The sequence below is a fragment of the Gopherus flavomarginatus genome, chromosome 7 (assembly GCF_025201925.1).
Source record: "Gopherus flavomarginatus isolate rGopFla2 chromosome 7, rGopFla2.mat.asm, whole genome shotgun sequence".
Taxonomy (NCBI): domain Eukaryota; kingdom Metazoa; phylum Chordata; order Testudines; family Testudinidae; genus Gopherus; species Gopherus flavomarginatus.
Window position 1 is genome coordinate 62,535,873 of NC_066623.1, and position 23,579 is coordinate 62,559,451.

Sequence of the window (23,579 nt, forward strand, 5' to 3'; positions counted from 1 at the left end):
CTTCTAGACTTGATTTTAACAAATAGGGAGGAACTCGAGAATTTGAAAGTAGAAGGAAGCTTGGGTGAAAGTGATCATGAAATCATAGAGTTTGCAATTCTAAGGAAGGGTAGAAGGGAGTACAGCAAAATAGAGACAATGGATTTCAGGAAGGCGGATTATGGTAAACTCAGAGAGCTGATAGGTAAGGTCCAATGGGAATCAAGACTGAGGGGAAAAAACAACTGAGGAGAGTTGGCAGTTATTCAAAGGGATGCCATTAAGGGCCCAAAAGCAAGCTATTCCGATGGGTAGGAAAGATAGAAAATGTGGCAAAAGACCACCTTGGCTTAACCACGAGATCTTGCATGACCTACAAAATAAGAAGGAGTCATATAAAAAATGGAAACTAGGTCAGATTACAAAGGATGAATATAGGCAAATAGCACAGGAATGCAGGGGCAAGATTAGAAAGGCAAAGGCACAAAATGAGCTCAAACTAGCTATGGGAATAAAGGGAAACAAGAAGACTTTTTATCAATACATTAGAAGCAAGAGGAAGACCAAGGACAGGGTAGGCCCACTGCTCAGTGAGGAGGGAGAAATAGTAACAGGAAACTTGGGAATGGCAGAGATGCTGAATGACTTCTTTGTTTCGGTCTTCACTGAGAAGTCTGAAGAAATGTCTAACATAGTGAATGCTTATGGGAAGGGGGTAGGTTTAGAAGATAAAATAAAAAAAAGAGCAAGTTAAAAATCACTTAGAAAAGTTAGATGCCTGCAAGTCACCAGGGCCTAATGAAATGCATCCTAGAATACTCGAGGAGTTAATAGAAGAGGTATCTGAGCCTTTAGCTATTCTCTTTGGAAAGTCATGGGAGATGGGAGAGATTCCAGAAGACTGGAAAAGGGCAAATATAGTGCCCATCTATAAAAAGGGAAATAAAAACAACCCAGGAAACTACAGACCAGTTAGTTTAACTTCTGTGCCAGGGAAGATAATGGAGCAAGTAATTAAAGAAATCATCTGCAAACACTTGGAAGGTGGTAAGGTGATAGGGAATAGCCAGCATGGATTTGTAAAGAACAAATCATGTCAAACCAATCTGATAGCTTTCTTTGATAGGATAACGAGCCTTGTGGATAAGGGAGAAGCGGTGGATGTGGTATACCTAGACTTTAGTAAGGCATTTGATACGGTCTCGCATGATATCCTTATCGATAAACTAGGCAAATACAATTTAGATGGGGCTACTATCTAAAGGTGGGTGCATAACTGGCTGGATAACCGTACTCAGAGAGCAGTTATTAATGGCTCCCAATCCTGCTGGAAAGGTATAACAAGTGGGGTTCCGCAGGGGTCTGTTTTGGGACCGGCTCTGTTCAATATCTTCATCAATGACTTAGATGTTGGCATAGAAAGTACGCTTATTAAGTTTGCAGACGATACCAAACTGGGAGGGATTGCAACTGCTTTGGAGGACAGGGTCAAAATTCAAAATGATCTGGACAAATTGGAGAAATGGTCTGAGGTAAACCGGATGAAGTTCAATAAAGACAAATGCAAAGTGCTCCACTTAGGAAGGAACAATCAGTTTCACACATGCAGAATGGGAAGAGACTGTCTAGGAAGGAGTATGGCAGAAAGAGATCTAGGGGTCATAGTGGACCACAAGCTAAATATGAGTCAACAGTGTGATACTGTTGCAAAAAAAGCAAACATGATTCTGGGATGCATTAACAGGTGTGTTGTAAACAAGACACGAGAAGTCATTCTTCCACTCTACTCTGCACTGGTTAGGCCTCAACTGGAGTATTGTGTCCAGTTCTGGGCACCGCATTTCAAGAAAGATGTGGAGAAATTGGAGAGGGTCTAGAGAAGAGCAACAAGAATGATTAAAGGTCTTGAGAACATGACTTATGAAGGAAGGCTGAAAGAACTGGGTTTATTTAGTTTGGAAAAGAGAAGACTGAGAGGGGACATGATAGCAGTTTTCAGGTATCTAAAAGGGTGTCATCAGGAGGAGGGAGAAAACTTGTTCACCTTAGCCTCTGATGATAGAATAAGAAGCAATGGGCTTAAACTGCAGGAAGGGAGATTTAGGTTGGACATTAGGAAAAAGTTCCTAACTGTCAGGGTAGTTGAACACTGGAATAAATTGCGTAGGGTGGTTGTGGAATCTCCATCTCTGGAGATATTTAAGAGTAGCTTAGATAAATGTCTGTCAGGGATGGTCTAGACAATATTTGGTCCTGCCATGAGGGCAGGGGACTGAACTCGATGACCTCTCGAGGTCCTTTCCAGTCCTAGAGTCTATGAATCTATGAAACTGCCTGTGCTACTGTGGAGGCTGCAAGGCTCGTAATCGGTCACATATTTTATTTTATTTTCTTCTGATGACAATATAATTACCTAGAAACCTATATTTATCTTTCGAGGAATTATATTCAATTTTACCTACTTCCAGCAAGTGATTCCTCAATATGTTGGCATCACATATATTTCTTACTATAGTTTTCTGTATTATTCTAGGAAGAAGTGTTTTGTGTATAACAGGAAACCTGGGGTATGTCTACACTACAGGATTATTCCGATTTTAAAGAAATCGTTTTTTAAAACAGATTGTATAAAGTTGAGTGCACGTGGCCCCACTAAGCACATTAAATCGGCGGTGTGCATCCATGTACCGAGGCTAGCGTCGACTTCCAGAGCGTTGCACTGTGGGTGGTTATCCTGTAGCTATCCCATAGTTCCCGCAGTCTCCCTTGCCCATTGGAATTCTGGGTTGAGATCCCAATGCATGATGGTGCAAAAACAGTGTCGCGGGTAATTCTGGGTAAATGTCGTCACTCAATCCTTCCTCCGTGAAAGCAACAGCAGACAATCATTTCGCGCCCTTTTTCCCCTGGATTGCCCTGGCAGATGCCATAGCATGGTAACCATGGATCCTGTTTTGCCTTTTGTCACTGTCACCGTATGTGTACTGGATGCTGCTGACAGAGGCGGTACACAGTGCTACACAGCAGCATTCATTTGCCTTTGCAAGGTAGCAGAGATGGTTACCATCCCTATTGCACTTTCTGCCATTGTAAATTGGTGATGAGATGATTATCAGTCATTTTGCACCATTTACAACTGGAAATTGGCGATGACGGTTATCAGTCCTTTTGTACTGTCTGCTGCTGTCATGGGTGCTCCTGGCTGGCCTCGCTGAGGTCGGCTGGGGGCGCATGGACAAAAGTGGGAATGACTCCCCAGGTCATTCCCTTCTTTATGTTTTGTCTAAAAATAGAGTCAGTCCTGCCTAGAATATGGGGCAAGTGTACTAGAGAACCAGAGAACACAGCCGCTCTGTGTCAGAGCCCCCGAGATCCCGCAGAAATGATGAGCTGCATGCCATTCTAGGGGGTGCCCCTGCAGCAACCCCACCCATTGCTTCCTCCTCCCCCAACCCTCATGGGCTACCATGGCAGTGTCCTCCCATTTGTGTAATGAAGTAATAAAGAATGCAGGAATAAGAAACACTGACTTTTTAGTGAGATAAAATGAGGGGGAGGCAGCCTCCAGCTGCTATGATAGTCTAGGCAGGACGTTAAAGGGTGAGGGGGAGAGGAGCCCAGCCTCCCGCTGCTATGATAGTCCAGGGAGTACAGAATCTTTTCTTTAGACATAAAAAGGGGGCGAGGGCTGATGGAGCTCAGCCTCCAGCTGCTAATGAGGAAGATGGTTACTAAGCATTTTGTACCATCTGCCAGGAATGACCAGAAGGGGAAAGGATGCTGCTATTCAGCGCCGCAGCACCGCGTCTACCAGCAGCATGCAGTAGACATACAGTGATACTGAAAAAAGGCGAGAAACGATTTTTTTTTCCGTTTTCTGTCATGGGGGGGAGGGAGAGTAAATTGTCGAGTTATACCCTGAACCACCGCGGACAATGTTTTTGACCCTTCAGGCGTTGGGAGCTCAGCCAAGAATGCAAAAGCTTTTTGGAGACTGCGGGAACTGTGGGATAGCTGGAGTCTTCAGTCCCCCCTCCCTCCCTCCATGAGTGTCCATTTGATTCTTTGGCTTTCCGTTACGCTTGTCACGCAGCACTGTGCTGAGTCTCTGCTGTGGCCTCTGTCTATCATAGCCTGGAGATTTTTTCAAATGCTTTGTCATTTCGTCTTCTGTAATGGAGTGGTGATAGAACAGATTTGTCTCCCCATACAGCGATCAGATCCAGTATCTCCCGTACGGTCCATGCTGGAGATTTTTTTTGGATTTGGGACTGCATCGCCACCCATACTGATCAGAGCTCCACGCTGGGCAAACAGGAAATGAAATTCAAAAGTTCGCAGGGCTTTTCCTGTCAACCTGGCCAGTGCATCTGCGTTCAGATTGCTTTCCAGAGCGGTCACAATGGTGCACTGTGGGATACTGGCCGGAGGCCAATACCGTCGAATTGCGGCTACACTAACCCTAATCCGACATGGCAGTACTGATTTCAGTGCTACTCCCCTCGTTGGGGAGAAGTACAGAAATCGGTTTAAAGAGCCCTTTATATCGATATAAAGGGCTTTGTTGTGTGGACCAGTGCAGGGTTAATTCGGTTTAATGCTGCTAAATTCGGTTTAAACGCGTAGTGTAGACCAGTCCCTGGTTACTTATGACAGCATATGAATAATTGACATTTCTCAAAAATTGATCCTGATATATTCCATTACTGTGCATCAGTCTCTGTGTGTAATATATATATTACACACACATATCAATGGGAGTTGCTGCTCAACACTTTTGAAAACCAGGCCATCTCTTCAGGCACCTTCATATGGATTTTAGGCATTTAGTCCACATCTTGACTGATAGGTTCATCTTCCTAAGCAGTCATTTTACATTCAAGGTAGATTGTCAACTTTATTTTTTACCAAATGCACAATGATTTTTTGAGAGAACAAATATAGATTTTTCTCATGCATGAGCAAATAGTATATTATGGAGCCATGATAGCCATACAAAGTTAAGGAGGTAAGACAGTTTCCATTAGACGGTTTATTTGTTTACACTCTCAAACTGTGCAATTTCTAATTGAATATGTGAATTCTTGAATATGTAGTCTTTTGCCAGGGGAGAATTTTGACTTCTCTGAAATTGGGGTGGATTGATTTAAATCATTGACTTTAAGCACGATTTAAATCAGCAAGTAGGAAACCTTTATCTAAATCATCTGTCTTAATCATGTTTTGCTTCTCATTGGTTGGTAACCATTAAAACATGTTTGTTTACAACTAAATATTGGCTTTGCACTAAATTTGGTACTACTTTTTGCTAGCCAGGAAAATGAACTTTATATATAGGGCCCTACCAAGTTCACGACCCCTTTTGATCAGTTTCACGGCAAGAAGATTTTAAAATTGGTCCATTTCATGTTTTCAGATGTTTTCATCTGAAATTTCATGGTGATGTAACCATAGGGGTTACAACCCAAAAAGATGCCCAGAGGTGGGTCTGATCTTTACCCTTCCCCCCGCCCCCACCCCAAAGCAGCCATGCAGGAGAAGGACAAATCCTGTCCCTCCCCAACTGGGGCACTCGCAGCAGCAGCAGGAGGAGATTGGACCCACCTCCACAAGCCACCTCCGGGGCTACTGCCAAGCCCCAAAGCTTCCTGCAGCAGGGGGAGGCACCAGAGGTGGGTCTGATCTCCTCCTAAGAGTGACTGTGCAGGGGAAGGACAAATGCTATCCCTCCTGTGCCAGGTCGGGACTCACAGCTAGGAGCCTCCCAGCAGCATGTGGGAGATCAGATTTCACGGGGAAGGGGTTAGCTCACGATCCATGACATGTTTTTCACTGCCATGAAATTGGTAGTGCCCTGTCTATGTACCTTTATTTAACCAATTATATGGCTTAATTTATATGTATTCCTATTCTTAATTTTTATATTATATTATGCTAGAAAATGGTAAATGATATATTTCTTATTTACTAGGTAATGATAAACATTTTAGGTGTGATTTGTGTCAAGCTCTATTTAAATGGCAATTAAAATTTAATTAAAAATGCATAAAAGCAGCATTTAGAAAAACTCTCTACCTTAAATGTGCTGAATACATAAGAAAAAAAGGTTTATAAAAAAGGTTATCAAAACTAACTGATTTATTAAACGAAGGAAGTACTATCAGTAATCAGTGAATTGAACTGTTTGTTTCTGGTTACCAGGTCCTTTAAAGATGTTAGCACAAGTACATCTCACTCCCAGTGTTTTTGCATCGATGTGGGAGAGTAAAACAAGCTTTTCTGCTTTTTCAACTCTGAATTGGTTTCTTAACTTTGAACTAGTCATTGAACTGAAATAGTTGAATAAACTGGAAATGAAGAAAATATTCTCTCTGCACCTACAATCAAAGGCTGGTTTAGTATGTCAGAAAACTGGTTCCAGGTGCTTTAGCCAGTGACTTCCACAAGTTCAGTGATTTGAACTTCTTTAAAACATGTCAATTTTAAAGTTTAATATTATTTTCATGTTTAATTTTAAGGATTTTAATAGTTTATAATACATTGAGGCCTTAACATAAGTTGTAAATTTCTGATTTATTTTTAAGTAAATTATTTTTTAAAAAATAAGCCTGTATTTAATTTAAATAAAAAAAATCCAATTTAAATTTTAAAAATCTGTTTATTTTTTAAATTGATTTTTATCCATCCTGTCTGATATTTGACTTCCTAGTTGAGATGAATTATTCAACCTGTTTGAGAGATGTGATGTAAAAATGACTGTTTCGTTTTTGGAAAAGTCCTCTAACAATTATTTTTAAGTGCTGTGCATCATTTCAAGGTATGGAGTATTTCTAGGATCAGTGGCCAAGTTCAAAGTGAATTTAAAACACCTGGTTGAGAAACCTGTGTTGCTTATAATCTCTGAAGAGGAGACTCCTGGAGAACTTAAACAAGCAGAAAAAGAGCTAGGACCAGGACTTTTGTGCTGCTTGTAAATTCCATACAGAGTGAGCAGGACAAGGGCAGGATTCCTGTGGAGCTTCTAACCTCTATAGACATCCTGGCTCCAACTTTTTGGCCTGGTCTACACTGTGGGGGCAGGGGGGAATCGATCTAAGATACTCAACTTCAACTACGAGAATAACGTAGCTGAAGTCGACATATCTTAGATCGACTTAGAATCACTGACTTCGCGTCCTGGCGTTGTGGGATCGATGGACACGGCTCCCCCTTTGACTTTGCTTCCACCTCTTGCCAAGCTGGAGATAAGCAGTCAACGGGAGAGCGATCGGGGATCGATTTATCGCATCTACGCTCCATGTGATAAATCGGTCCCTGATAGATTGATCGCTACTCACCGATTTGGCAGCTAGTGTAGACGTACCCTCTGTTCCAACTTGTTGTGTGAGTCTTCAGCATCAAGGTCTCACGCATCCAAGATCTATGCAGAATTTACATAACTGAGGAAATTCCCAAATACATAAAACTACTGGAGCAATTAAGTCTGCCCATGCTATGAATATTAATGCCATAATAATTATTAGAATGTGATTATAACTATAAACATCTGAAATTAGGTAACTGGAAGTTTTTAGTTCAAATGTCAGAAGCACAAGGTATGACCTTTACTTAAGGTCCAAACACCATCTTTATCTCCACTCTCTTACCCACACCCTATTCTGCCTTTATCAAACCTTTATCAGCAAACCACAGCCCACCTACTGTCCCATGGAAAACAATATTGCTACTTCGAGTGCTGTCCCTGTGGGTGCTCCACTCCAGGTGACAGTGCATCCCAGCGCTGTTGATCAGAGATCTTCGGAAGCAGTGCCTGGTTGGGATGCACACGCTCAGCTGCTGTCTTGCAGTCTTGTTAAGAGTCTGCCTGAGCGCATGCATCCTGCATCCCCCTGTTTCTTCTCAACCGTCCTTGGCTGAAGATGGGGCTCGGGGCAGTGCTGATCCTCTTCCCTGGTCTCCGAAGGAAACAAGTACAAAGATATAGAAATAGTTAGTAACATCCCAGTTATTTCCCTTCCTTTAGAGTAGTTACCTAGTTTAAAAAACAAACAAAAAACCTTCTTTTTCCTCAAGTTTATCTCCCTTTGAGACACTCTCCCCAGCATTCCTAGTGCAATAATGCCAGGGTCTTCAGGATTTAAGAAATATGCTTCCTGTCGAGACTGTACACCACGGTCCGACAAACAGGCTGTTGTGGAGTGCCTCGCCAAGACACACGTCCCTGCCAAGTGTGCCCATTGTACCAGCCTCAAAACCAGGGCTCGTCGTGACAGGGACCTGCAGCTGAAAATGCTCCTGATGGAGAAATCCCTACAGCCACTTATGGAGATGGGCAATAGCAAACCCTCTCCCTCATGCTCCTCGTCCTGGTCCAAACCGATAGGGAGCGTGGCTTCACCCTCTCATGCAAAGAGGAAGGAAGCCCAACTGTCTCCGTCCGGAGACTTTCAAAAGGGTAAAGCGTCTCCTGAGAGATCCTGACCCTCAGTGCTGGCAGCACCGAAGGTAGGCACCACCGAAGGTCCCAGCATCTCAGCGACAGCTCCTACCAGGAATGTCTCCTTGGCACCAGTCCCCTCGGAACTAAAAATAGACTCCGACAGCGCATTCTGCCCTGGCTGCCACTCCAGCAGCAGCAGTGGACCTCTCACAGGGAGCCTGCAAATGGCCTGCGGCACCAGGGAAAGCAAAACAAGTCAGTGCACGCTTCTGAGCACAGATTACGCTCAGCAGGATCACAGCTCAGGGAGCAGCAGCAGCAATTCTTAAGTCAGGACGAATCTCAGTGGCCCCTCAGCCTGACTCTCCGCTCCTTGACATACAGTGCTCACCCTTTGACCAGCCGCTCTCCCCACCTGACCTGGCTACCTTCACTGACAGTGAGCCTGATATGCAGCAGCAGGTGGAGTTCTCCCCACGTGCCTCTCCTCCTCCAGTGGAACCTTTTGCACGTCAGGTCACGGCTCACAACCACCAGCCTCAGTTTCCCTACTTTGCGCTATCCCCCTGCCCCCCGTGGGCAGCACCTAGCTTAACTTATCCCATGCGTTCACCTCAGTGGTACCCTTGGCCAGCTCCTGCTGCCACTCATCCTCATGCTTCTTCCACCAGACCACAAGCTTGTGCGCCTCCATCTCCAGCTTCATCTACTTCTAGAACGCCTGAACTCTCCCCCTGAAGAGGTGGGTTATGGACTGTACCCTGATTCACTGACTCCTAACTCTCCATCACTCCAGACGGAGCCCTCATGCCTCCGTCTCCAGAGAATGTGGACGACTTTAAACAATTCGAAGAAGTTTTCAAGAGGATGGCACTCAACCAGGACATTCCTTTAGAGGAGGTCCAGAAGAGACAACATAGACTCCTCAAAATCCTCCAACACTCTGCATCCTCAAAGATCGGACTCCCCATAAATGAAGCACTCCTAGAACCAGCTGGCAGACTCCAGCCTCTGGCAGACTCCAGCCTCTATCCCCAACCAACTTGCAAAAAGGCTGAACGTAAGTATTATGTTCCTGCTAAGAATGTAGAGTTCTTATTTTCCCATCCACAACCGAATTCTCTTGTAGTGGATGCAGCAATACACAGGATGAAACAGCCGCACTACCAGCCCACCCCGCAAGACAAGAGCCTCAAACGCCTTGACCTCTTGGGTTGCAAGGTCTATACCTCCTCCACTCTGCAGTTCAGAATTGCAAACTATTCCGCCCTACTTGCAAGCGATGACTTTGACAATTACAATAAACTCTTTGATTTTACCTCCCATATCCCGGGGGAGAGGAGAGCAGACTTTAAGTCAGTCCTTGTCGAGGGCCAGTTGGTCTCCAGAACGGCCCTACAAGCATTTCTAGGCATAGTAGACCCAGCAGCCTTCACTACCGCAACTGCGGTGGTTATCCACAGATCTTCCTGGCTGTCTGCATCTGGTATCTCCAAAGACCTGCAGACCAAAGTGGAGGACCTCCCCTTTGATAAAGATAAGCTTGTTTCAAAAAAAAAAAACCAAAAAAAAAACCCCCCGACAAAGTCCTTCACACTATGAAAGACTCTAGAGCAACCCTGCACACCCTGGGCATTAACCCATCCCTTCCCAGGAGACAACGGTGTCAACCTTATCAGAGGCCATTCACACAACAATATCACCAGTCCCAGCCCAGACCATACGATATAGCCAGGAATTGTGCTAGACCTCCTAGTGCAGAGAAAACCAAGCACAACCAGCCACCTCCACCCATTGGGGAAACAAACAGCAATTTTGAAGCGTTGATCGAGCGTCTGCACGACCACACCTTGACTACAACCGCCTATTTGCCCATTTGGTCACTGTCTCCAGGTTTTCCACCATGCTTGGCAACAGATCACACAGGACCGTTGAGTTTTCGAAATAGTTCAGTCTGGTTACTCTATCCCTTTTATATTCTACCCTTCCTTGTCCCTCTTCAGGAACCCCTCTCACAAGCCCCTACTTCACGTAGAGGTGGCTTATCTTCTACAGCTAGGTGCAGTGGAACCTGTGCGAACACAAAATCGAGGAAAAGGGTTCTACCTCCACCACTTTCTGACCCAAAAGAAGAGCGGGGGATGGAGGCCTATACTAGACCTAGACCAACTGAACAAATTCATATGTGTGCAGAAATTCAAGATGGTCACACTGGGCACAATAATACCCGCACTGGAACAAGGGGACTGGTTCACAGCCCTTAACCTACAAGATGCCTATTTTCACATAACCATTCATCCAGCCAGCAGACACTTCCTGTGATTCACACTTGGATACGACCATTTTCAATACAGGGTACTCCCTTTCGGACTCTCCACAGCACAGAGAGTATTCTCCAAGACCCTAGCTGTAGTCATGGCCCACCTCCACAGACACGGGATCAGACTTTTCCTGTACCTAGCCGATTGCCTTATCAAAGACAACTAATACAATGAGACGTTTCGAGCTACTCATTTCTCCATCTTCCTCTTCCACAGCTTAGATCTGCAACTAAACTTCCAAAAATCCACCCTGACACCTACACAGTGGATCAAATTCATTGGAGCTCACCTGGACTCAATCCAAACCAGAACCTCACTCCCACACAGCAGATTCCTCGCTATTGCACATCTCATAAGCACGCTCTCCGTTCATCCCAGGATACAGGCAAGAATTTACCTACAGCTCCTTGGTCACGTGGCAGCCACCACCTTTGTGGTCAAGTGTGCCAGGCTGCACATGAGATGTCTTCAGGGTTGGCTCAACTCCAGCTACAAACCCAGCAGACACAGCTTCTGCATGATGCCAACACCTCCAGTGAATGTACTAGCTTCCCTACAATGGTGGGCAAGACCAGAGAACCTCTGCATGGGCGTTCCCTTCCAGCAATGCTCCCCGGCACTCATGCTCGCCACAGGCACTTCCCTGATTGGTTGGGGAGCACGCCTGGGGGGACACATGGCACAGGGCTGCTGGTCCCTGCCAGAGACGCATCTGCACATAAATCTCCTAGAGCTCAGAGTAGTGAGACAAGCTGCTTTCACTTTCTTCCCCTCATAAAGAACAAATCTATCTGGGTCCTAACGGATAATATAGCACGTATGTTTTATATCAACAGACGGGGGAGCACAATCTCACTCCTTATGCATGGAAGCCATCCAGTTATGGAATTGGTGCATACAACACCACATAGAAATTACCGCTTCATACCTACCTGGATGTCACAGCACTACTGCCGACACACTCAGCAGACACTTCTCCAAAGAACACGAATGGGAATTACATCCCATGATACAACAGCTCTTCTCCCACTGGGCACCCCATCGATAGACCTCTTTGCCACAACCCAGAATCGCAAATGCCACCTATTTTGCTCAGGAGCAGGATTTAAGACTGCATCCATAGGAGACACGTTCCTCATCCCATGGAACAACTCTCTCATGTACGCCTTTCCACTGATCCCTCTGGTATGCAGGATTCTACGCAAGATAAGAGACGACAAGGCCCGGGTCATACTTATTTCCCCAGCTTGGCCAAGAAAGACATGGTATTCTTACCTGCTCCGCATGTCCATCCGTCCTGCACGGACTCTCCCCAACAGACCAGATCTGCTTTCTCAGGACAACGTCCGACTTCTTCACCTGCAGCTCCAGAAACTCCACCTGACGATGTGGTTCCTTCATGGTTCCCGACCCATGAATTAGCCTGTTCTGAGCAAGTCTGGTATGTCCTCCTGCATAGTAGAAAAGACTCCATTCATAAGACTTACCTGCAAAAGTGGAAACACTTTTCCATGTGGTGCTCCCATAAACCCTTGGCACCCCATACTGTGACCCTCCCTTACATCCTACACTACCTTTTGAAATTAGAACAGGATGGGCTCTTGCTCAGCTCCATCAGAGTACACCTCGTGGTCCTCATCACCTTTCATGATTTGCTGGACGCATATTCACTCTTTGCCTACCCCACAATAAAACGCTTTCTCACGGGCCTGCAAAATCTCTACCCTGAGATTTATCCATGGGCAGCTGCCTGGAATCTCAGCCTAGTTCTTTGCGGTCTTATGAAACCTTCCTTCGAGCCCTTAGCTACCTCATCTCTTCTCCACATGTCTATGAAGGTAGCTTTCTTGGTTGTTATATCATCAGCAAGGAGATTAGGGGAAATAAGTGCCCTGATGGCCTACCTTCCCTACTCAACCTTCTCTAAAGATTAAGTTACTCTGTGACCCCACCATAAATTTCTCCCTAAGATGGTGTCCACCTTCCACCTTAACCAACTAATATACTTTACCTGCAAACCCAAACCTCATGAGACTCTGCACGAAGCAACTGTACGTACTCTCAACATCAGATGAGCAATTGCTTTTTATCTAGACAGGATTAAACCATTTTGTAAGTCCCTGTGGCTATTTGTCTCCACTACCGAGAGATCAAAGAGTACGGCTATCTCTAAACAACGCCTTTCCAAGTGGATCTCTGACTGCATCAGATCCTGTTAGCTCAATCAGAATACCCAACCACCCGAAGGCATCTGAACTCATTCTACTCGAGCTAAGTCAACATCCATTGCCTTCCTCCAAAACGTACCTATTCCTGATATCTGTAAGGTGGCCAGGTGGACATCTAAATGCACATTCACCAAACATTATGCTATCACGCAGGATACCACAGTAGACACCATAGTAGGCCACACAGTACTGTCTACAATCGTCACTGCCGCAACTCCAAAGTCCCACCATACTGCTTCACATTCACCTGGAGTTAAGCACCCACAGAGACAGCACTCAAAGAAGAAGAGAAGGTTACTCACCTTGCAGTAACTAAGGTTCTTCGAGATGTGTCCCCCTATGGGTGCTCCCCTCCCTGTCCTGCTCCCCTCTACTTTGGAGTACTATTCTGACTTCTCCATGATAGAGAAGGAACTGAGGGGGATGCAGGACACACGCACTCAGGCAAACTCTAATGAGACCGTGAGACAGCAGCTGAGCATGTGCGTCCCAACCAGGCACTGCTACTAAAGGTCTCTGATCAACAGTGCTGGGACGCACCATCACCTGGAGTCGAGCACCCACAGGGACACACATCTCAAAGAACCTCAGTTACTACAAGGTGAGTAACTTTCTCATACTGGCTTGTAATCTGTAAACTCACTAATAAGGGGGTTCTCCTCATGTCCACATCATCTCTCATGACCCTCTGTGTATGGTCCATAGAAGTCCCTGCCCTTGTCCACTACCCCAATGTAGGCTGGATATCCACCTCTCTTTGATTTATCGTCCCCTTTTTCCCAGTATTCGTTAGGGATATTAGGCTCCAGATACAGCTCAGAGATTAATTTTTTCATGTCCATGCTGAACATATGAGCCACAAGCACTTGATACCCTATTGGCCCTTACAGTCTGGCCTGAGATTTTCTCTATACTCCATCAGTGATATAGGAATTGTTGCAGGTTATATGAAGCATATAAAATCTTTTCTATTTATTTATCTTCTGCTCTTTTAATTCATATATGCAATAAGGGAACCTTGAGTTTTTTTCATGCGGAATCTACTGTGGTGCGCTCAAGAGGATCGAGAAAATCATTGAAGGTGAGGTGCAAAAGGAAGGTTGATATTGCAATCTTAACTCAGTATTTCCAGTCTCCACCATTTAAAAAGCCCTAAACACCATAATTTTCTAATTTCTTAACTTCTCTTTTTGATGGAATTTAGAAATAGGACTTGGTTTATATTTGCTGGTATAGTAATACTGCTTTAAATTATCAGTACATATCTTTTTTCAATATTAGCTCTGTCTTACTGAAATCGGGGCTGGCTCCAGGCACCAGCGAAGGAAGCAGGTGCTTGGGGTGGCCAATACAAAGGGGCGACACTCCGTCCACTGTTGGGGCGGCACATCTGGGTCTTCGGCGGGAATTTGGTGGCGGGTCACTCAGTTCCTTTCTTCCTCTTTGAGCTGCCACCAAAGTGCTGCTGAAGAGGAAGAGAGGGAGTGAAGGACCCGCCGCCGAACTGCTGCCAAAGAATGGAGCAGCGCGATTGAGCTGCTGCCGAAGTGCCACTGATTTTTTTTTTTCTTTCCTTCTGCCACTTGGGGCAGCAGAAAACCTGGAGCCAGCCCTGACTGAAATGCTGCTGTTTCGCACATTTTTATAACCATCTTAGTTTTATTTATGTTGGTTAGAAACATGTATGGACTAGATCAAATACAAAACCACCAAGTAAATTAAAAACTAATTATTGTCAGTTTAAAACTACCATTTTTAAAAGGGAGCTGTTTTGGGGCTGAATTTCTTGCTGTCAATTAATGGCTGGTATAATCAGTAGCTTCATTTCATTTCTTAACTTACTGTTGCAATAGAACCAGGAAAACTAATTTGTTTTGGTTTGATCCTTAACCCTTAGCAAGAGAAGTAAACTGTATGAAAGCCCAATAGTAAAACAGAAGTGTTTGCCCTGTCTATTTTACCTGCCTATTTTGTGCCTTCTTATACCCCAGTATATTTTATCCTGTTTCATTCTGTGTTAACATTTTATTATTGTGTCTGCTGTAAAATCCTAATCTCTGCCTGCAACCGGGAATGCTGCTGTTCTGCAGCATGCAGGAGTCCAGGAAGAGCAGAGATAGACTTTCTCTGTAGATGCCCATGGAGGAAGTATGCTGTATGGGGTAAATAAAAAGGGATCATTAAAAAAAACAAACAAACCCAAAAATGTTTGAATTTGAGCTGGATTTTTGATGTAAATTAAATACAAGGTAGTTGTGTTTTTGTTTTGTTTTTAATAAAGCTATTTAAAATTAAATTTGAAAATGACAACCTATGGTATAAGGCCTAGCCATACTATAATCTATGAAAATCATGTAAATACAAAAAATAAGCAGTACATTTTTGCTGCAAAGTTTTAAACAATGTCAAACCACTGAACTGGTGGAAGTCACTGGCAAAGCATCTGGAACCAACATTTGTAGAAGTGCTAAACCAGCTTTTGACATCAGTAGCCTCTTTTGCAGGTACAGAGAGAATATTTTCTTCCTTTCAGTTTATTCACCCATTTCAGTTCAATGACTGATTCATTCAAAGTTAAGAAACTGATTGGGAGTTGAAAAAGCAGGAAAGCATGTTTTCCTCTGCCAATCTATGAATAAAAACTAGGTGTGAGAAGAGGACGTGTACTAGCTCCAAAATCTTGAAGGTCATGAGGACAGGAAACAATCATTTCATTCACTGACTAAAAATAATACTTCCTTTGTTTCACAAATCAATTAGTTTTAGCCATAAAACATGTTTTGGTAAAACTTATTATGTGTCCAGCGCATTTAAGGTAGTTTTACTTAATAAAAAAATAATAGTCTGGTTTTGTGCACCTTTAACTGAATTTGAATTTCCATACAACTAGAGCTCGACACAAATCCCAACTAAAATATTAATCATCTAGGAAATGCATCAATCAGCATTTTCTAACATTATAAAAAAGAGTAAAAATTAATAATCTAAACAAATGTAAATTAAGCTATGTAATTATTTAAATGAATATGTATAGATATAGACTATCCTCCTGGTTAGCAAAAAGGAGCTCCAAATTTATTGGAAAGACTATATTTAGTTGCAAATCAACATGTTTTAATGGTTACCAACCAATGGGAATCAATCTGTTTACAAAAATAACTTAAGTTCAAATGCAAAACACAGTTAAAATCAATTTAAATGAAGATTTTCTGCTTACTGATTTAAATAGCTTTCTTTTAAAACAATCCACCCTGATATTGTGGCTGGGGGATGATCTTTGCAGAGCCCTGGTTTCATCTCCTGTGGATCCACTGGCTACATGCACTACGTGGCACAGGATCGTAGTAGCAACTGAGGAGTGCTACGTTGAAAAAGACAGTAACACTGCCGCAAGTTTTAGAGCCAGAGTCAACTGACTCAATCTCACGGGACTCACAAATGGAGCTAGAAATAGCAGTGTAGATATTCACGCTCTGGCTAGAACTTGGGCTCTGAACCTCAGCAAGGGGGAAGGTCTCAGAGCCTGAGCAGGAATGTCTGCACTGCTATTTTTAGTCCCATAGCATGAGACGCAGGAGCCCAGGTGAACTGACCTGAGCTCTGAGACTTGCTGTTGCATTTTGGTTTTGTTTCTGTTTTTGCAGTGTTGATGTACCCTCACTGTACAGGTACCCAGGGCACTGCCTCTTAGCTGGGGACAAGGAGGAGGATTACTTCTCCCAACCCTTGCATTGTCTCCTGCACAAGATCCATTTACTCAGGCTTTGAAGGAGGCTATTCACATTTCTCACTGTATTATAGCACGAACATGTAATAGAATGTTGATAAGATGTGAGCTTTGAGTTCTGGATAATTCACTAATGACACTTGAGTAGGCATTCATTATTTAAAAATCAGTTCCCCTGGGAAATGTGCGGTTGAAAAGTATTAAACTTATTAAGTAATAGCAGAATGAGGTTTCTTTTTTTCTCAGCCCTGTAGGTCTGTCTGTTTTTAAATTTCACTTTCAAGAAAGAACATCCTTTGAAAGGGAAAGGCTTTTTGTTGCTTTTTCCCTCAGAGTTCAGCATAACTGCACTTTGTGTTACCTTTGCTCCAGCCTGTTGAAACATTACAGCAATGTCATTACATATTAGTTGTTGAGAAAACAGCTTGTCTTATTATTTTGTGGTGCCATGGAACTAAAAAGGCTTTTTGTGGTGTGACAGGGGATATTAGACATGCATCTCAATAATCAGCAATACTGGAAAAGGAAATACAGAAAAAGTATAAAAGTTCACTGGAATTTGGGTAAATTTGCAACTTTAATTTAATTGTGAATCTGTAACTTTTTTATCAATCCAGACAGTATATAGTGTGATAGACCCAGGCCAGCTGGGAACAGCAGAGTAGTAGAAGGGAGATATACTGGCCACTGGATAAGCAGTTGTCTGTTCCCTGAGTGACCAGAGCAGGGGCTGCTCCAGGCTAATGAGAACACTTGACTCCAATTAACCTGTTAAGGGTCAGGTGAGACTGTTAAGCACCTGACTCTAATTAAGGCCCCTCCGATGCTATAAAAGGGCTCACTCCAGTCAGGCCAGAGGGAGCCAGGGGAGAGGAAGTGTGTGCGAGGAACTGGGAGCAAGAGGCAAACAAGAAGATGGGAGTGAGTAGGCATACTGCTGGATGACTACGAAGTACAAGCGTTATCAGACATCAGGAGGAAATTTCGGTGGAGAGGACAAAGAAGGTGTTGAGAGGAGGCCATGGGGAAGTAGCCCAGGGAGTTGTAGCTGTCGTGCAACTATACCAGGAGGCACTCTAGACAGCTGCAGTCCACAGGGCCCTGGGCTGGAACCCGGAGTAGAGGGTGGGCCTGGGTTCCCCCCAAACCTCCCAACTCCTGATCAAACACAGGAGAAATTGACTTGGACTGTGGCTTCTACCAGAGGGGAAAGTGCCTGGGCTGTTTCCTGACCCACGAGGTGAATCTGTGAGGAGCAAATCCACCAATAAGCGCAGGACCCACCAAGGTAAAGGAGGAACTTTGTCACAGTAGCTAACTCATATATAATAGCTACTATGCATAACTTGTTTGCATGCCAAAGATGATAGAGATTGCAAGGACTATAGAACTCATTCATAGTGGGACACGTCACATAGAAAACAAAGGAGCCTATGCAGTGTAATTGCATTCCTCCGCATGTATAATTCCCATTCATAGTACTGTGATGACAATGTTGGAAGGAATAGGTATTGATCCATTTATAAAGGCCAAATCCTGTGGTCTTTACTTTCGTATTCATCAGATTAAACTTCCTTTTGACTTCAGTGGGATTTACACATGTTTAAAGTTAAGCATGCCCTTATATTTGCTTTGCTGAATTAGGGTCATATGCTGGAACTAGGGGGGCCCAGGGGCCATGCCCCCCTACCTTTTTTTTAAACAAAAAGAAACATATGCACTGTGGGGGAAAAAATGATCATACTGCTAATGGCCAAGATGCCCTATGAGATCGGATCAGATGCATTCCTAGATATCCACTGCAATCCTAGATAATCGCATGATCAAAATTGCATTGTTTGCATTTTCTGCTTAATAGAGATTGTATCCCTTCTATCTCTACAGCCTTTTGATGGTGTTTGTTAGGTTTTCTAAAAATATATTTTTGATTTTTTTTTTATAAAACACTAGAAAGAAAACATTTTTTTGGTAGTTCTCATATGGGAACATGTTTACCTCCCTTCAAAGCTGTTTCTTGTTGTTATTTATTTGGCTGATGCCTTTTTCCGAGGAGATTTACAATTTAAGGTTACTGTTTTAAAGTTATTCATTCTATATAAACAAGGATGATTTGGTTGTAATGTTACAGAATTGCATGTTACAGTTCAATAATGTTAATTAATGCAGTATGAACAGCGGAATGTATGTAGTAAAATGATAAATGCAAGTGAAGTACAATAAAAGAAGTGCAAAAATAAAAGGAAGTCCTGATGTTTATAATTAAAGTCTTATTTTTTTCATTTGTGCATACTATAATTATACCTTAGATGTTATAATATGGCTTCCTTTTGTATTGTGGTCACTTATGTTACAGCTGCGCTCTGCAAGATATTTAAATAGTATTTTAATTCCCCTGCCACTTTGACCTTGGTCATCCTCCCCTCCCACTTCTAAAAAGATTGCGATGCCTATGGTCAGGGTTTATGTAAAGCTCTCATGATCTGGACTTAAATGAGGATATGTTAGCCTTAGACATGTGAGTGATGCTTACATGAATCATTCCCGCCTCCCCTCAGTGCAAGCATAGAATTTACTCCAGTATCACACAAGTCCTCAGTTTTCATTCCCTATCCCATGAAACACTACACTGCCATAGGATTTTTGTTAGCTCTAAGTTCTCTTTAGTTCTGTAATATTAATCTTCTGCTCTGTTTCTGTATTTTAAAATTGCCTCACTTTTTCTTTCTGTCATAGTAATAAGCATTTAAGTTACCTTGGGCACACTTTACGTAGGTTAGAACTGTATCAAACAATATCTTCCCAAAAATAGGGAGCATGCAAACTTTCAGAGCAGCAAACCCATCTTCCCTGAGAGGATCCATGATGGCAATAGTAACTTGAAGACACATGATAGAAAATTTCAATGCCTGAAGTTACTGGAAAACCTAAACAAAGAGATGTGCCTTATGCATTGCTCTAGATCTGGGTCCAAGATGCATGTCTGTTTGGATCAAATTCCAGAGACAACTAAGAAATTTTTGCCTGTGATTCCCCATGAGATTTTTGAGTCACTTTTTTGAAGTGTTCCTTTATAGACTTCTTTCCATGGTGAGTGTTAGGAAGAGAGCAGACTCTGAGATTACTAGAGTCTATACCATATAGGGCTTGATTGATACTAAGCAGTGTTTTGTTTTTTTTTCCAGTCGTCTGTTCTTCCATTTACTGAAGTACAATGGTACAAAACTTTTCTTTCTTTCTTTATTTCTTGCTACTCAGATGAGTATAGGATCAAACCAGTGGAAGAGGTCAAATACATGAAAAATGGGGGAGAAGATGATCAGAAAATAGCTGCCAGGAACCAGGAAAATTTGGTAAGGACTCAACTTATCACTTATTTAACAAAATTAACATGGATATGAATTTGCCTTAGTAATGAAATATGGAATATGCAGTATGTTTACATTACAACTTACTTGCTGCAAAAAGGATTTTCAAGGATTTTCTTGAAAATGCCATAACTATGTATAGCTTGCGTGAAAGGTGCGACTATTACCTTTTCCTGCTTGTCTTTATGAATTAGCCAGTACTTGATTTTGTGGAGAGTGCTTCAGTGGAAGTAGTATTTGTATTCCACTCCTTTGCAAATATAAATATATGCAGGTCATGATGAATGTATCTGTGTGCAAAGGATTTCTTAAAAATACTGAAATTCATGGCTGATCTGAAGAAAAATATCTACTTTAGGAACACATCTATAATTTATTCTGTGCTTCCCTACTGTGAATTTTAAAATTTGCAAAATCAGATGCTCAGAATAAGTAACGTACCTATAACACGGGGTTGTCAACAATCAGTGTTCAGTAATTTGATTGGAGATGAGTTATTTTCTTATCAATCATCAAATTAGTATTATCCTCAAGATTTACCCTTATATAAAACTCAAGATTTGTTTCCTTTTGTTGCTCATTGAGCATGTCTATTACACCTCTACCCTGATACAGCGCTGTCCTTGGGAGCCAAATAATCTTACCGCGTTCTATCCAACTTGTTTTGCTCCACTGGATTACGCAGCCCCCCGCCCCCCCGGAACACTGCTTTACCGCGTTATATTCAAATTCGTGTTCTATCGGGTCGGGTTATATCAGGGTAGAGGTGTATTTGTTCCCTTGTGACAGGGTCAGGCCAGATGGCTACAGGAGAGTATTAGAAGGCAGATATCTTAGTCCCAGATTAAATAGATCCCTTTTCCCTGAGTAAGGTAACAGGGGCAGTTCCAGAACAAGGAGGAACTTGCTGGAACCAACTAAGGCAGGCAGGCTCATTAGGATACCTGGAGCCAATTAAGAAGAAACTGTTAGAATCAATTCGGACAGGCTGGCTAATCGGGGCATCTGAGTTTAAAAAGGACCTCACTTCAGTTTGTAGCGTGCATGCAAGGAGCTGGGAGCAAGAGGCACTAGAAGCGGAGAGTGAGAAGACATATTGCTGGAAGACTAAGGAGTACAAGCATTATCAGACACCAGGAGAAAGGTCCTGTGGTGAGGATAAAGAAGGTGTTAGGAGGAGGCAATGGGGAAGTAGCCCAGGGAGTTGTAGCTGTCGCGCAACTGTACCAGGAGATACTGTAGACAGCTGCAGTGCACAGGGCCCAGGGCTGGAACCTGGAATAGAAGACAGGCCTGGGTTCCCCCCAAACCTCCCAACTCTTGATCAGACACAGGAGGAATTGACCTGGACTGTGGCTTCTACCAGAGGGGAAGGTCTCTAGGCTGTTTTCTGACTCACATGGTGAATCTCTGAGGCGAGCAAATCCACCAATAAGCTCAGGACCCACCAAGGTAGAGGAGGAACTTTGTCACACGCTGTAAGTTGGGAGAATTTCTATCTGAAATCATCATTACTGTTATCACTTCTGAGGGCTTGTCTACTGGGGGAAAAGTGCAGAGTAGCTGGTACAACATAGTTAGTGCACGTTAACTACTCTGCACCAGCTCCTTATGTGGACATTTACTCTGCAGTGAAAGTGCCTTTGTGCACTCTAGCTGAATACACTTCCAAAGTGTGTTCAGGTAAAGCACACAAGGCACTCTTAGTGCGGACAAAGAGGAAGTTAGTGTGGAGTAGGTAATTTGCTGTAATTTAAATTCACACTCTTGCTAACTCCACACTAAATTCCCTATGTAGGCGAGTTCTAATTATGTTACTGTTGTTTATCCTTAGAGGGGAAAAAACAGGTTAGATGAATCATGTCAGGCTTGACTTTCATGTGGAAGCTTTTTTCTTTTTAAGCTCGAAATAGAGGGGTCTGTAGGATTGATATAGCTACTACTTTCAAAGAGATTTTAAAATGCTGTATTTTGTCTATGTAACATTTCAGATTTCTGGGCCTATTCCTTCCACTGAGCTTTTTTTATACAGTTTTTTTCCCTTCGGTTATACTGAGGGGAAGATCGTCCGTTAACTTCAATGGAGCTATGACCATTAATACCAGCTGAGAAATCTGCCTATCAGAGTAACTATAGATGACTCTTGGGAATGTCACTATTTTAATATTTTTTCATCACTGGTGCTCCAGGCAATCCCATCTACTGTACATTTCTCTCCTAGGTGTGTATTCTGGAGATTGCGGTACAAAACTGCAGTACATTTCTGTAGGTAAATAGCCCAGTTTACCACCTTGTGTGCTGTTCCAGCCTGACATTTCAGATTGTGGTTGAAGGCCACTGAACGGCACAGAATATGATTTTCCTTAGTCTCTACTCTAGATATGATATATGATTTCCAGTTTGCAGTTTTGCATTGATGATGCTCCATTGGACAGCACAAATTTAGCTTTCAGCAGGATGTTTTTAGTGTGCCTAAGAAACATTGCTGAGGACATCACTTTTTCTAGCAGTATCTGCAGTGTCTTCAGCGTTATCGCAAATGTAAGCGTGTTTGGTTTTGCTTAACTACTTTTAAGAAACGCTGCTGCAAAAATTATCAGTAATTTTGGAGTCAGAGATGCTGCACTGGTGAGTGCAATGGAAGAGAAATTGAGAGCTGCTACTAGTTGTCTGATAAATGAAAAGTTGCAGGTCAATGTGGTTGTAGATTGGTGGCCAGCCTTAAATGATACAGCATAATTTAGAGAAGAATAGGGTTCCATTTAAATGACAACCAAGACAAATTCAGAAGGCTTGAGTCACTTTTAGAAGTCTAGGTGACATTTAGAAACGGGATTGATAATCTTGTGCTTTATTAGTGCCGGCTTTCTTGTAAGATTTAATTCTTGTATTGGTTATATTTATTAAAAGAGACATTTCTGTAGAAAAGTTGAATTTTATGTATATAATGTATTGACAGGTTGTTTTTGAGCGGGGATCGCAGTTTCCGTGGGAAAAAAGTTTTTAATTTGAGGATTGGGGATAATGATAGCACTCCCTAATCTATAGAAATCTACAAAAACTAAGTGAAACCCTTTAATCGGAGAGGATGTTTATACTTGATATAGGTTTTTGAAAGATAAAAAACATATCTTAGACATCCAGACAGGTAGTTTTTCACTTTCTTCTCATCTTAGTTCCATTATAAGGATACAGCATCTCTGTCTGTAAATGCGTACAGTTTGTTAATCCTAGGAATTGACAAATCACTGACATTTTAGATTTTTAAAGCTGAAGATTCGCTCTAGTAAACTTGTTAAATTCACAACTTAGAAAATAGGTTGTCATGTATCACGAAGGCTTTAGTTTTCCTAATGGTTGTAAAGTTGACAATCATTAGTTATTTAATCTTGACCCTTCATCACGCACTTCTGGGCAACCGAAGTTTTAGGCTATGGCTACACTATGCAGCTTTGCATGCCATTAAAAGCCGCACCATGCAGCTACTGTTTGTCAGCAGGAGAGAGCTCTTCTGCTGAC

At 42.8% G+C, this 23,579-nt stretch overlaps 1 protein-coding gene across 2 annotated transcripts in view; it reads left to right on the top strand.

The window, feature by feature from the left end:
- Positions 1-23,579, top strand: part of C7H1orf21 (chromosome 7 C1orf21 homolog) — a 213,804-nt gene that overhangs the window by 103,782 nt on the left and 86,443 nt on the right. For both annotated transcript variants that reach the window (XM_050961480.1, XM_050961481.1), the window contains exon 3: positions 19,951-20,045. In XM_050961480.1, the coding sequence (XP_050817437.1) occupies positions 19,951-20,045 (95 nt within the window). The remainder of the gene's footprint in view (positions 1-19,950; positions 20,046-23,579) is intronic.